This window comes from Bombus vancouverensis, chromosome 1 (genome assembly GCF_051014615.1).
Source record: "Bombus vancouverensis nearcticus chromosome 1, iyBomVanc1_principal, whole genome shotgun sequence".
Taxonomy (NCBI): domain Eukaryota; kingdom Metazoa; phylum Arthropoda; class Insecta; order Hymenoptera; family Apidae; genus Bombus; species Bombus vancouverensis.
The window spans coordinates 15,772,777-15,786,699 of record NC_134911.1 but is presented as its reverse complement, the minus strand read 5'-3'; the positions used below and the strand labels follow the sequence as shown (position 1 = coordinate 15,786,699).

The window sequence follows — 13,923 nt, the reverse complement described above, 5'->3', positions numbered from 1 at the left end:
TATATTCATTCGTTATCTAGAAACATTATACCATTGATACATATCAAATCTAACCCTAAATCCTCATATATCAATTTCGGTCAGTAGAGGAGTGTGATTGTTTGACGAATTATTACCGAGGGATCGTATATTTGTTCATGACAGAAATTGGCTCTTAGGCGAATTCATTTCCTTCGATATCCAGCACTGTTTCCCACGAATTTGATAAGATTAAAGGGAGTTTTTATACCGAAAGGTCCCTTCGTTGCACGATTGTGAAACGTTTTCCGTCGTTTCATACCTTTACGGACCGAGAGTTTTGTATCGAAAGGATATTGTCCGTGCATTATTTACTAAACCTAGAACGATACGAACGTCGATCCTATCTAAGACCATTTAGCGTTGCCAACAAGCGGTGTACGTTTCGACGATAAGATCGCTTATTTGATTTACGTCGCGAGTATATTGCCAACCCTTTCTGAAAGCCCCGCCAAATATTTGCCGTCTTCGCTCTCGCAATAGAATTACATCGAATCATGCCGCGCATCTGATTCATCCTAACGGTTAGTCGTCTAACAAGGTTGTTCATCGATCGTTCTCCTATCTACGTAGAACGCGCAACAGTGCCTACTCGCGTGTCTACATATTGAAATTTGTATAATCTTGTTTTCTAAAATGTCTACCTAGCTTAGCTCCAGATCCAAATTGATACTAGTCTATCATTTATTCTACGTATATCGGGAACTTACGGTCGATTGTGATCGAATTTCCATGACTCGAATCTCTTCTATCATTCCAACACCTGTAACATTGCACATATTTTTCAAATCCCCAATTTCTCATCTCAAACCTGCTACTCCAGAGCCAAGACCCTCCCGATCGATCTTCCAGCACCAATCGTACAAAAGGACAAATTCATTCTCGTCTATAGCGTTCCCGGAGGACTCGTTCGGTCGTCAAACCGTCCTCGGATCCGACAGAAACCGGGAATATCCCAAAGTTAATGAGTGCGGGCCCCACGCGCGGCGTTTCAGGACGTGTCACGTCCCCCGATGATGTACGGCCGTTTAATGACCCGGTTTTAGTCCTAGAGGGTGGTTTTTGCCTCGCAAGGGTTGCGCCGGTGAAAAGTCACCGACACGCGTTTTTCGTTAGCGGGGACATGCCACCGCGTCCCTCCTTCTCTTCTTGAAACTTCGACGTGCAGATGACAGCGCGTCGTCGTCTCGCAGCCGCGCCTCCGCGCTTTTCTCATTAGCCTTAATGGACGCAGATTAGGCCTGTCGAGCGGTCGACTTGGATTTAATGACCGGGCCGCACCCCTTCTACCGATATTCTCCTCGCGAGAACGAGCATCCAGGTGAACGTTGCTTTACGAATGACGCGTGTCGAAAGGTCATCCGTGCATGCTTCATGCTATGAGGAAAGAGTCGTTTTAAAGATTTATAGGTCGATCGATTAATCAATTCTTTGAGTACCTGCCAACACGGCTCCCCGTACAATTCTAAAACGCTTGCAAATTGTGCAAACGTATAGGTTGTTTCGAGTATCAAAGGTATATATATGTATATGTATGTAAGGAACACAGTTGAGTGAGTTGTAAAATGTTAAGCGTGGAAATTTTTCGAGGTTCGTAGACGCGTGGAATGAATTAATGTTTTACAGAAGAGCGTGTCCTTTTACCTAAAGGGTAGCTGGTTACATTTCAGACACAAATTACATACTCGACTCAGCGTGTTCTTTATCGAGCGTTAAAGACTCGTGCAGCGGTGTAACGGTAGAACGAGACATACGAGCGTGTAGCCGCTGGAACTCGCAGCTCCGAGTCGTTTGGCTTTTGTAAATTTTCGCGAGTTAGCCATAACAGAGCGCCGCGCTGCCGAGTAATCTCGGTCGACGATAATTCAGCGGCGAGTGACTTTAATCGTGGCTCCTACGGGGCGGTGTGTGCTTCGTGATGGATTTAAACGATCGTATGACAAAGTAGCGAACCGTGTATCATTTTATATAAACTCGGTTGCACGTACAATGGAGACGGAGAAAGGGAGTGAGAGTGAGATTGTATAATCTTCGTCGTGAGAGTTAGTCGTGTCCGCGTGTGGGTGCACTTACCTCTTCTGCCAGGTTTCTCAACGCACGTTCACACGTGCGTGCACACGCGCGCACCGCCGGGTTTACGATCGATCTGTCACGTTGCGAGCAACTGGTAATAAAGTTGGATGTGGAACAACCGACTGTCACCACGTTCGCAAAACTTCAACGCGACGTGTTGCAAGTCTGCGAAGCGCTTCTGAGAACTTAACGCGACGACATCGGTACACGGTAGGTGCGTTCGTTGTATAAACCGCCAGGAGAGAATCATCGTCGTCGTCTTCTACCTTTTATCCGTCTTTGGTTCGATCGTGCATCGATCGAAGCAGTCTCATCGTCGGTTCACGATGGAAATTTAAAGCAATTCCATTCCTATTCTTTTAAAAATTCCCCAACTCTGACGAGAACCCTCCGCGAACCAGTTATGTCCATATTTTTACATTCCCACGTTTAATCTTTTTTTTTTTTTTTTGTTCTTCCGAGCTTGGAAGAAATATGACAGAATTTTTTTGACAATGTTAGGCGATCAGGTTTTAGGTGGAATATTTGAAAGGTTTTGCTTGATACGTAGAGGACTCACAGCTTACCTGTGGACAATCGATTACTGTAAAAAATATTTACTATAAAAGATATCAAAAAAGGAAGAAGTGAAAGCGTTCAAAGCTGTCCACTCGAACACACACCGTACATGTATCTAATTGTCGCGATATTCTAGCCGACCATGAATCGGAGGTAGAGACGGATGAAAAGGGGCCGCAGAAGGTTGGCGTGGCTTCGCGGTTGATTAAACCGAAGCTCGACCATGAGGCAGGTACTTCCTTCTAGGTGAGTGAACGCGTGCGAAGGGACGCGGTATGCGTGCATACACGTATCTACCAAGGGAAGATGGCGCCGTCACCGAAATGGCTGCATTTTCGCGTTGATAAAGACCGCGGAGCCCGCGGAACCATACCTGTGAAAGGTGTGTGTCGAGGGTATAGATTCTAAGAGTGGGAAAAGGGGGATAGTGGTGGTAGCGTGAGAACGACAGAGAGGGAAAAAAGAAGTCGGATATCACCCCTAGTTACGAGCGGTAACGAGGGGCGGAGTCGGTCGAGCCCGCACACCTGCCTCGTTTCGAGCTGGCCATGGTCACTCACCCCCGTTCTTATCCCTCTTAAAAGCTACGCCATGACAAACGCGTTTACGTTAACCGCCGTGCGGCCGAGGGTCGCGAAAAATGGCTGTTTCAGCGGGCTTTAATGGTTGATTCGCTCGAACCGTTTCTTTAAGGGGTGGTGTTGTATCTTCGTGTCCGGAGAATTGGAAGGGTGAAGACCAATTCCGTTATCGTAGAGTTATTGCTACTTCGGATTCGATTACTTTCCTTTTCAATCACTCAGTCTTTATCTCGATATACCTATCTATAATTAACAGACAGAAAGGATATTCAAACGTGTCAGTTATTTAATAGAAGAAAGTGACAGTACTAAAAAGCATAAATGGAGTATTTATAGGCAGCTGAGCGGTAGGGAAAGAACCGGATAAAGTTATTGGGACCTCTGGAGGCAGATTGCCTGTAGCTTGACGCGTTAACCCCCGGGCGGGTGCGAGGAACGTGAACAAAGGCGCGACGTTGAAACGGGAAGCAAAGGACGGGCCGATTAGCAATCGCCATGGAAACAAGCAGTTGATGCGATCAACCCCTGGCGCGCGAGAAGAGGAAAGAGGCCGATCTGGCTCGCACGTACGATCATAGCTGTGCCTATATACGCGTATATAATACGATTTGTATATAGATATACACGACACGTCTCTATATGCGGGAACGGGAGAACGGCTTGGCGCGCATGCAGCGGCCGTATTTAAAGCGGTCGACGAAATGCCCTTTGGTGTATGCGTTCGCGATGGTTGTATGGCGATACCGGAGGCCGAGCGAGAGACAGATTGGAAGAGAAGCGTTACAGAGAAGCGAGGCGTCGCGTCGCGTCGCGTCGCGTCGTGTGGAAAGAGATGGAAAAAGTTGGAGCGCTCTGGCGCACAAGAGGAAAAGGAAACAGAGAAACGAAATGTGGAAGAGAGAGACGAATGGACGCGGAAGAGGCGGAGAGATAGAAGCTCGACAACCGCGGGGGGTTGGCAGTAGCTGGCAGGGAGACGGAATCGGTAGAAAGCAGCAGCAGTTCCCGCTCTCGGGGGCGGCTGGCTGTTATCATGAGAAACAAGCTTCCACTCTGATTTTTTAATCCGATCCGCACCCCCTGCCACCGGCTGAATTTTAAAATAACTGCAGAACGCCATTTGCTCCTCGCAAACAGACCGGAGTTAAGCCATCCTCGCCTCTCTTTCTCTCGCCACTTTTCTATCTTCCTGCTCCTCTCTGTATCACCGGTACGCCGCGCCGTGCCATGGCCCACCTCTCTCGCCTCCTTCTCTCCTCCTCCGTCTCTTCCTGCTTCTCCCGTTTGCCGTCTCCACTCTTTCGCTCTCTTTGCGCGCGTGTACGAGCCTTCGACCCTCGACGCTTTTGCCGGATGGATAGGATAGAACAGAACGTAGGATATGATAGCCTAGAGAACAAAGAGGATAGAGCGTATCCTGGGAGAAACGCGCGTGTACGAGTGCGCGCGCTCGCGAACCACCACGTTACATCTACACTCTCGCGGAGGCGGCTGCGATGTCAAATTGAAATGTTTAGCGCCTCGTTTCAGCTGCTGCGAATCCCGCGTACAGACTTCGGTACAGCGGTGGAAGAGAGAGACAGATGGGGCCGCGAAGTGAAAACACAATCGGCACGGAAAGATAGGGGCGAAAGGAAGACAGAAGAGACGGCAGATAGCGCGTGTAGCCCTGCCCCGGGGAGGGGCAGATAAGTGACAGTTTTATTAATTTCCCATCTCATCCCGTCGCGACCATCTCCCCAACCCGCTCGATCCGTCGACACGTCAGTCGCGCGTCCACACACGCCTGCCTCTCTTCTTCCCCCGTATTTTCTTCCCAGCTCGCTGGAACGAAAGAGGGTGAAAATAAAGCTCAATAATGGCGGTTGCCCGTCACGGGGCATCGCCGTCGACGAAGGTGCGCTTCCGTGTCGAGTCTATTGGGATTTCGGCTAACGGTATCTCGTCGTTTCGTATTTTTGCGCCGAGGGTGAATTTTGCGTGGGTAGAAATTTCCTAAATTTTATCCAATTCTATGTCCTTAGAAAAGAAAAAAGATACGTTAAAACTCTTAAGAAAATATATTCATCCGTTTACGTCAGAGGAGAGAAAATAAAGAAACACAGGGCGGAAGACCGCAACGTCGGAAAAGATGTCGAGATGTCGCAAGGGGTGGAACAAGGAAAAAGGCCAAGAGCCGAGCAAAGAAGGAAAAAGAAGAAGGGAGTAAGCATCTCCCAGCCGTGCTCGCCGCTGGAAAATTTAATTTCGATCCCGTCGATTCAGCAGTTATACCGAAGTTTAATCTTTGATAAGGGTTAGTCTTTTAGTAATGGGATCCCAGGGGGTCGGTCGCTCCGGACGGTCTGGGCGAGGCGCGCCGAAGGGTGAGACGAAACGAATCGTGTTCTCTTTCTCTCTTGCTACGCTCCTTTCCACTCCACTCCACTACGACCGCGATGGAAGGAAGGAGCTTAAACCGTTAGATAGAGATCTGCTCTCGGGATGAAAGTAGTAGCTACCCGCTTATATCGTTCCTCTAACCGAGCAGGACTCGGACTTTTATACCGAGCTCTGGGGGGAGGCGTAACGAGCCTCACGATTGGATAAGTTTCCCGACACGAGCTTCCACCGGAGGCTTTGCCTTCTTCTTCTTCTTCTTCTTCTTCTTCTTCTTCTACGTTTCTCCTCCTCCTCCGGTTTCTCTCTTCCCCGCAATGTGTCTCTGTTATCCAACTCACTCGTATAACGTATCGCGACCTATGTACGTTCTCGACCGCCTTACATCCGGGTTACGTGCATCGTACGACGATGAAAGCGACCGATGTCGAAGAATTTAATAAAAAGATGAACGAGTGGCTCCTGTTAAAGACTTCGTTCGACTCGTTGCCTCTTTTAGTATTGGCCGGTGGAACGTGTTTAATCCCGTATACGTTTCTCGATTTTACAGGAGGACATCACTGATCTTTCGGAAAGGAAAGCTGAAAGTTTAACGCGAAACGGGGACAAGACGGTGGGCTTTGATACTGAACAGCCGCCTACTTTGATCTGTTTCAGTTATGGGATGGATCTAAATGGCGCCAGACGAAAAAACGCGACGCGGGAAACGACGAGTACGTTAAAGGCTTGGTTGAACGATCATAAGAAGAATCCGTATCCAACAAAGGGCGAGAAAATCATGCTGGCCATTATCACGAAGATGACTCTGACTCAGGTGTCTACGTGGTTCGCGAATGCGCGGAGACGTTTGAAGAAAGAGAACAAGATGACATGGGAGCCGAGGAATAGGGTCGAGGACGAGGACAACAACAACGACGACGACGATAGCGGAAGAAAAAGCGTGGACGAGAAAGACCGGCTAGGTAAGAACCACGGCAAACATCCGCCTACCTTTCTCCACCTTTTCATCGATTCTATACATTCCTTTCTTACTCCCAACAAAACGCGTCGTCTCCCGACAATCCTTTTCCCTTTCATTGCCCAAAGACAAATCCTATTCTCTGCCACAGACTCAAAGGATTCGGGTACCGGATCAAGCGAGGACGGAGAACGACCGGCCCATCGGATGGACTCTCTTGGCACTAGCGGTGGGTCCACCGGTGTCCAAGGTAGAACCGAGAGCGAATGGAGCGAGTCGCGAGCAGATAGCGGTCCAGATAGCCCGGAGTGCCTATACGATCAGAGAGAGCCTAGGCATCCATTACAGCTTCAGCATCCCGCGTATCTTGCGTCGTCTCATGGTCGACTGCTGCGCCATCCTTCCCCGGAAAGCACACCGCCTAGTAGTCATCTTCCACCGACCACGACCGCGTCGTCTACGGGCAGTGGAGTCACTACGAAACCGAGGATCTGGTCTTTGGCCGACATGGCGAGCAAGGACGGTGAACAACAGAGTCCTACACCGACCGCAATGACTGGTCTCTCGTCTCCTTATAGCGGAAGCGGCGGAGGTGGTGGTGGAGTCGCAGGTGGAGGTGGCGGTGGCGGAAAGCTGGTGAGCCCTCTGGCGAGTCGTTTGCCACCTCATCATCCTCTTCATCCAGCTATGCACTCGGGAACGCAGTTCGTTCGGCACCCGGATTTCTACCGAAACCTCTACGGTGCTTCTCACCTTGGATCCGGAGATATGGCCTTGTTGGAAACTTATTCGAGAACCTTGGGCGGTCTGAGTGGGGTGATGCCTCCTTCCACGGCTCCCAGTATACTGACGACCTCCGCGTCGGCTGTGTCAGCGAGTGGTAATGTTAAATCTTTCTCGATCAACGGGGCTAGCGGTGTCCCCGGTGGAGGCGGCGTGCTTCTGACCACCGCGACTTCAGGCTTGTCTCCCTCGTCGTCGTCAACGACGTCCTCCGGTGGGTCCGATCTGTCGCCCCATCCGAGCGGAAGCCTGCCGTCTACGCAGGAGCTCAAGTCACCGGGGCGAGTGTGATTGCCATGCGCGGGGACGATGGACTAATTACTATTAATCGAAGTTTCGAGGGACGGTTCGCCGCGCAGCCGTTCGCGCGTTGTGTGGTGTGTATGACAATAATAATCAGAGACTACATTCTTGTAATTAGTGTACAGTAACTGAACGAAGAACGTCGGAACGAGATACATGATATGTACTGCCCCTCAAGTCCCTGATCTCTCTCCACCGTTCCTAGTCTCTGTCTCTCTCACATTATCTTCTTCTCCTTTTGGATTCCTTTCGCTTCCCTCGGTCCTTTGGTATATCCTGCCCCTCTCTCCTTGATTCCTATTTTCTCTCGTCCTTCGTCGCGAATTTTTCTTCTGTCCGCAGCAAGAACGGGACAGCAGAGAAAGAAAGGTTGGAAATCGATCGATGAAAGATGAAAAAAAAGATGGAAAGATGGAATGGTGTAGGCTCGTTTAACTCTTCCGTAGAGCAGCAGCGCAGCTAATCGCGGTTTAAAAGGAAAATAAGACAAAAAAATACGAAGAAAAAAGATACACTATCCTAGGCGTGTCTACTATGCAGTAATATTATACATAAAGAATACTATATATATAAATACACGATAATAATTAATAATTATTTATGCGTTTGTAAATAGTAGAGAGGGCCCAGTAGAGAGCGTCCGGCCAGTGTATGTATTGTATGTAGAGTAGGTACGATATTATTATTATAATATTGGAGATCATAATTCATACTAACGACGAAGACGATTATTATTATTATTATGATTATTATTATTATTATGGATTATTATTATTGTTATCGCGATGTTTATTATAACATTATCGATTCACGTCAACTCGGTCGATCATGACGGGGTATAGATCGTTGATTAACTGTGACAGATTACGGAGGAGCACAACCCGTGCGAGGAAAACCACGTTGAAAGCGTGCGTCTTGCGCCTGAGTTTCTCCGTACGTAAGTATTATTTATTTATTGCTCGAGAGCGCTTTAGCGCGACGACGAATCCTGGAGAAACCGTCGCAGATCGTGATAATAATAATCGACGACGCATCGTTCGCTACGCGTTTTTCTTTCTTTCTTTCTTTCTTCTTTCCCCTTTATTTTTTCTTCTATTCGTTTCCTATCTCCGACTTTTTTTGTTTCGGTCGATTTCGCAAGCGACGCTCTATCGTCGAACACGCCCGACTCCGCCCGTAATCTGACAGAACCTGGAACTTGTGTCGCGCTCCGATCTGTTCGCGACACAGGGTGGTGTGTGTGTCCAGCTTTTCCAGAAAAATAAAGGGAAAAATACGAATGTACTCGGAGATACTACGTCGGAGGTTCGTGGTGTTCTCGTTAAACGAGACGCGACAGCCGCAGGGCGCAGCGACTGTCAACATATCATGTCATGTCGAGAGTGAACGATCGCCATCACCTTTTAGTCATTCGTGTCCAAAATTTCACGCGAGCTCGTTGATGCCACATTGGCAGATAGCTTGCAGACTGTGTCCTTTCGCAATAAACGAATCATTATAAAAAAAAAAAAACAACACGTCTCAAAGCCTTCGTCATTCTTCCTCCCTATCTACCCATCCATCCCTTGTACCTTCGATCGATCATTCGATCCCCTATTGCTGTCTTGATCTGTGAGAAGAAACTACGAAGGATACTTCCAGGTATATCAGCGAAAGGTGAGCAGTTTTGCAGATACCGTTACATAATTTCTTGCCGATAATTCACTTTAAACTTACCAAAGCTGCATACAAAGGAAACGAAGAATTTATTCAACGTGTTCTCGCGTATACCACCAACGTTCAGCGAAACAGATCCTTCGTCCTAACGATCCGACTTACGGACGAGTAACGATGGAACGCGAACGATTATACCGGTGGCTGGCTAATCGTGGGCGAATGCATCGAGAGCAGAGAGACAATACGCGCCAGAAGGAGTCCTCCTCGTATCACGGAGAGGAGAGGACAGTCGGCCGGCGACGGCAGCATCGGCGGATGAATATGAAACGTCTTCTCGTTCTCGGAACCGGCCGTAAGATGTACTTATAAAAATGCAAAGCGACCGACTTCTGGGTGGTTGCGGGACAAGCTTGGTTATTAGTAAACATTTAAATCGACAATCGCTATAGGTATACGGGCAGCAGCGGGGAATGCCGGCCTCGTTCCCTTCTTTTGCCCTCTCCCGTCGTTGGTTCCCTCTGTCACTGTCCTACGACCGTGCTCGATCCGTTCTTCCGTCGCGTTCTTCGGCGAGATCGAGCGAGAGAGCGATAGTGGAGAACGCAGGCCAGATCGAGCGTGGTGTAGGAAACAAGAAATCAAGTCGCGGGACCACCCGCCACGGCCTTGGAGGCACCGAGCCGCGGATCCCAAGGAGGTCCATCCCGTCTTCATGAATCAACTCGTTCCTGAATCGGCATAAACCTTCAAAGGGTTGTTGTGCTGGTCCTGCCTCCGTGCCCCGCTCGCTAGATCCCGCAGAGTTATGTGGACGTTCGTGTCCCTTTCCGTTCGACTCTCTCTCTGCTTGCTACGACACTCGCTCTTTCTTGGCCTTTGCCTTTTGCGTGCGTTGCTTACGAAAATTGGACGAGTATTCTCGTTCATGGTAAACAGGGCAGATAGTTGGAGTATTGGAACGAAATGGACGTCGCAAGCTTTTAAAGTATGGAAGAAGTTGCGCGATCGACAAGTATTACCGAACCTTGGTACGATTCAAATCCTTAATTATATTTCCTGCGATATTCTTTTTATCTTTTTCACGGAGAAACTGCGAGGAACGTGCTTTCCAGGGAATCTAACGAGTAATATTAATTTGTCGGTACGTGCGATTACATGGCGCGCATTGCTCGCTCTTCTTCGCTCGCGCTGTGGAGCGTCTAATTTTAGAATTACAAAAATGTATCTATTAAGGCGCGCTGTTAATGCGACGAACGGCATTTAAATTGCTCGGTAAACCCGTTTTATGTTACCATAAAGATACCGATGTGCAAAAATGCAGGTGTGTACGTACGAGGGGGATAGAAGTCTAAGGCAACGTTTCCACGGGACAGAGGACCGAGTTACCAGATAAAGCCGACCCATTACCAATATATAGTAGCTCAGTTGTAAAATGATCGTGTCGTCGAGTACCAACCCGAGACAACACTATCTGCCGACCAACGGAGATGCTGTTTTTTAGTGGCATTACCCGACGAACAGACGATAATCGACCACTTATCTTACGTGTACGTCGTGGTCACTCTGGCGAACTCTCGGTGCGTGCGACGATTCTACAACCTGCGACCGACCGATCTCGTCTTACGGTTCTTCTGCAAAGTGCCTAAAGCAAGGTTTTTCGAGTTTAAAAGCGCGGGTTTATTCAATCAAATTTTCCCTTAACGCAACTATTCATAATGGTAATGTTTTCTGTAGTTTAACAAATTCTACGTAACATTGCCCTCGACAGGATCCATCGGAAATTTTTCGCTCACTTTACTGTAAAAAAAGCAAATAGAACTTTATCTCAAATATATTGGATTTTAAAGATACGGAATATGCAGTGTTCCCCGCGATTTAACAGATTTCGTACGAGGTAATAGCAAGAAGGAATACGATAACTTTCGTATTCGACCCGGAGCCAATAAAAATTAACAGCTGGTCGTTGGCTCCTCGCGAACAGCGCAGGGACCAGATCCTCCCGGGTCTCGGAGGATCGGGATCCGTAGGTCGCGAGGTCCTCGAACTCTCCTTCCTTAGAATCCTCGTAAGTCTTATCCGAGAACGCTGCAAATGGGCGCAGGTTGGCACCGGTTAACTGTGGACACCAGCTCGTGAGAGTTCGTGAAGGGGAAGGACGATAAACTATACTAAACTGCGCTCTCCGTGGCGATGCTTTATTGGCTTTTATCGAGTTTTAACGCAAGCACACCGGATTCCTTTATGGAAACGCCGTTAATTTTACGACGCGGGCATATTTAGCCCGCGGGCTTCTCGTAAAATCATACTTCGGTCGCGATAAAGTTAAAACATCGGCAGGCTTAAAGCAAAGTTCGCCTCGTAAATATGACGAAAGTGGGCAAAGGGGGTGGCAATAGTGGTGGTAGCTAACGGATATATATACGATACATATACAAGACTAGGCTTAGACGAGGGGAGCGGAGCGGAGGTTGGCAAGTCGACGCAAGGGGTTGGCTCTGCTTTCACGTCGTTGTAATTAACTTATGGTAATTAACGGAGTCGTAGGCGGGAAAAGATTTTTATTAGGCTTCCGCGACTTTGCAACTTTTTTTTTATTACGCCGGTTTAATTGAAGTCTTTACTCGGTGACGCTGCGAATCCCCCGGGACCCGCTTTCTCTTTGAACTTGGAGCGGTTTGGTGAAAGCGATTGCTTTTGCGATTTATTACGGGGAAAATTGGAAAGCAATCTTAGAACGAATGTCGTTGTGTCCAGTCGTATCTTCTTGTAATTAATCTTGTCCTTTTCAATTTTGTTCAATGTCTCGTGAATATTCCACGCGTAATTCTAACCATAGTTCTGCAAAATAATTTCAACTCGATGGAAGACCAATTCCTACAACTTTCCACCATTTGAACGATCTAAAAAGTTCAAAAGTGATCCACGTCCGAGTCAAGCTTCCGTCAACTGCAACACTGCGCGTCTCTCGTTTATTGAAACAACCCCGTTGTAACGAAGTTGAGCTGTTTTTGTAAAACACACGATCGTCCCTTTTCCCTGGTCGTATTCTCGCGCAACTGCGTGCCGTGTGTCGAAAGGTAGCGTGGCTGTGTAGGACGTGAATAATGAATGGCGACGTCGAAACAACTTGCTGGACCAGCGTTGAGGAGACGCGCATCAGGCTGCGAAGGGGGCGGGACGCTGCAGTTACGGCGTGAGTTCCGGGTGAAACGACATGAAAAATTAACGGGCCCGCGTTTTGACGTCGCGTCAAAGTTTCGTTGTACGAGTGATAGATCGTCCCCGCGACCGTGTAGATTACTCTCGAAGAGCATCGCGTCGAAGAACCAAGGGGCAAGGTGGAAAAGGGCACCGCGGCCGAAGCCAGATCGTGCGGAGACCATCGCAAGACGGTTTTGAATTTCTCTCTCTTAACGACCGCTGCGGCCAGGCAAATCCGAATTTTACGAGCCGCGCGTTCTTCGCTACCTGTCGCTTCTACGAATCTGGCCCGAACATTTTTTCGAAGATTCATCGTCGCTCAGGCTCGGCTGTAGACTTTGTGTCTAACGTCTACGCAAGTTCTACGATCTGTAATTCATTCAGTGATCAATCCCAGTCGAAAATGAGAATATTATCGATCCTCGTCTTTCAAGATTCTCTTGCACAATGATCATCAACTCGTAAAGCTTTATTTGCTTCGTTACAAAACTTGGTACTGTCGTGCGTGCAAACTTATTGGTATTGGAAAATTGAAAAAATTCATCAATATAAAATATCAGATCGATTGTACAAAAGCCGCTATTCTCCGTCAAGAAGTGGTTATCTGGAAAAATTTCATCACGAATAGATGTATATCAGAGAATCGTACAGTTTACATAATGAAACGTTTATTTATTATCTTATCCTAGATTATCAAGCATGGAAGTGACGTAACAACATTACACAGGAATTGTTCCGTATTCGAGTATCGGAGATTAAGTTATCGCGATTGCACAATTGCTCGACGATACGAATTGCAAAGCCAGAGCCAGATACAAGATTTCTCGTCAGATGTGGAGGACGTTGAACGCAATATGAAATAAACAGGCCATAGGGAAACCTCCGAGAACAAGTTCGCGGATCTTTTCCTTCTTTTCTTCCTTTTCTTTTTTTTTTCTCTTCTCCGTCTTCCTCGACATGAATGCTCGAGTAACAGCAGTTGAATCGGTAAAGAACACCGGGGACGTCCGCGACGATCATAATATATCGTCGACGTCTGGCTTCCCGATTTGTGGCCCCGATATCGAATGTTTGATGCGGCCGCTCCTCTTCGACGTAGGTCCCGGATGCTGCGCGGGGCTATCTATTGTTCCTGAATAAACCATCGTATGGCCGAATACCGACGGCAGGCAGTAACTCTTCGACTTCCTGCGCGATTACATGAAAAAGTCGCGTGTCTGTTCCCTTCCACCGCGTCTTTTCGTTCGCTCGCCACAGTTCCCAATGGAAACCGATCGACTTTTACTCGCGGGACCACATTTTGAGAACTTTCGGGAAACCCTTGCTTGCTTGCTTACAATCCTTGGAAACGATATACTTAGCAAATCTGAAGATGGATTTTCGTAACTTAGTAGAATTGTAATACAATTCAAA

General features: G+C 47.9%; 1 protein-coding gene across 2 annotated transcripts in view; it reads left to right on the top strand.

The window, feature by feature from the left end:
- The window catches only part of mirr (iroquois-class homeodomain protein mirror), a 35,274-nt gene extending 26,110 nt beyond the window's left edge, over positions 1-9,164 (top strand). For both annotated transcript variants that reach the window (XM_033327582.2, XM_076621057.1), the window contains 2 exons: positions 6,267-6,571; positions 6,719-9,164. In XM_033327582.2, coding sequence (XP_033183473.1) covers positions 6,267-6,571; positions 6,719-7,641 — 1,228 coding nt within the window. In that variant the 3' untranslated portion in view covers positions 7,642-9,164. The remainder of the gene's footprint in view (positions 1-6,266; positions 6,572-6,718) is intronic.
- Positions 9,165-13,923: the final 4,759 nt, after the last annotated feature.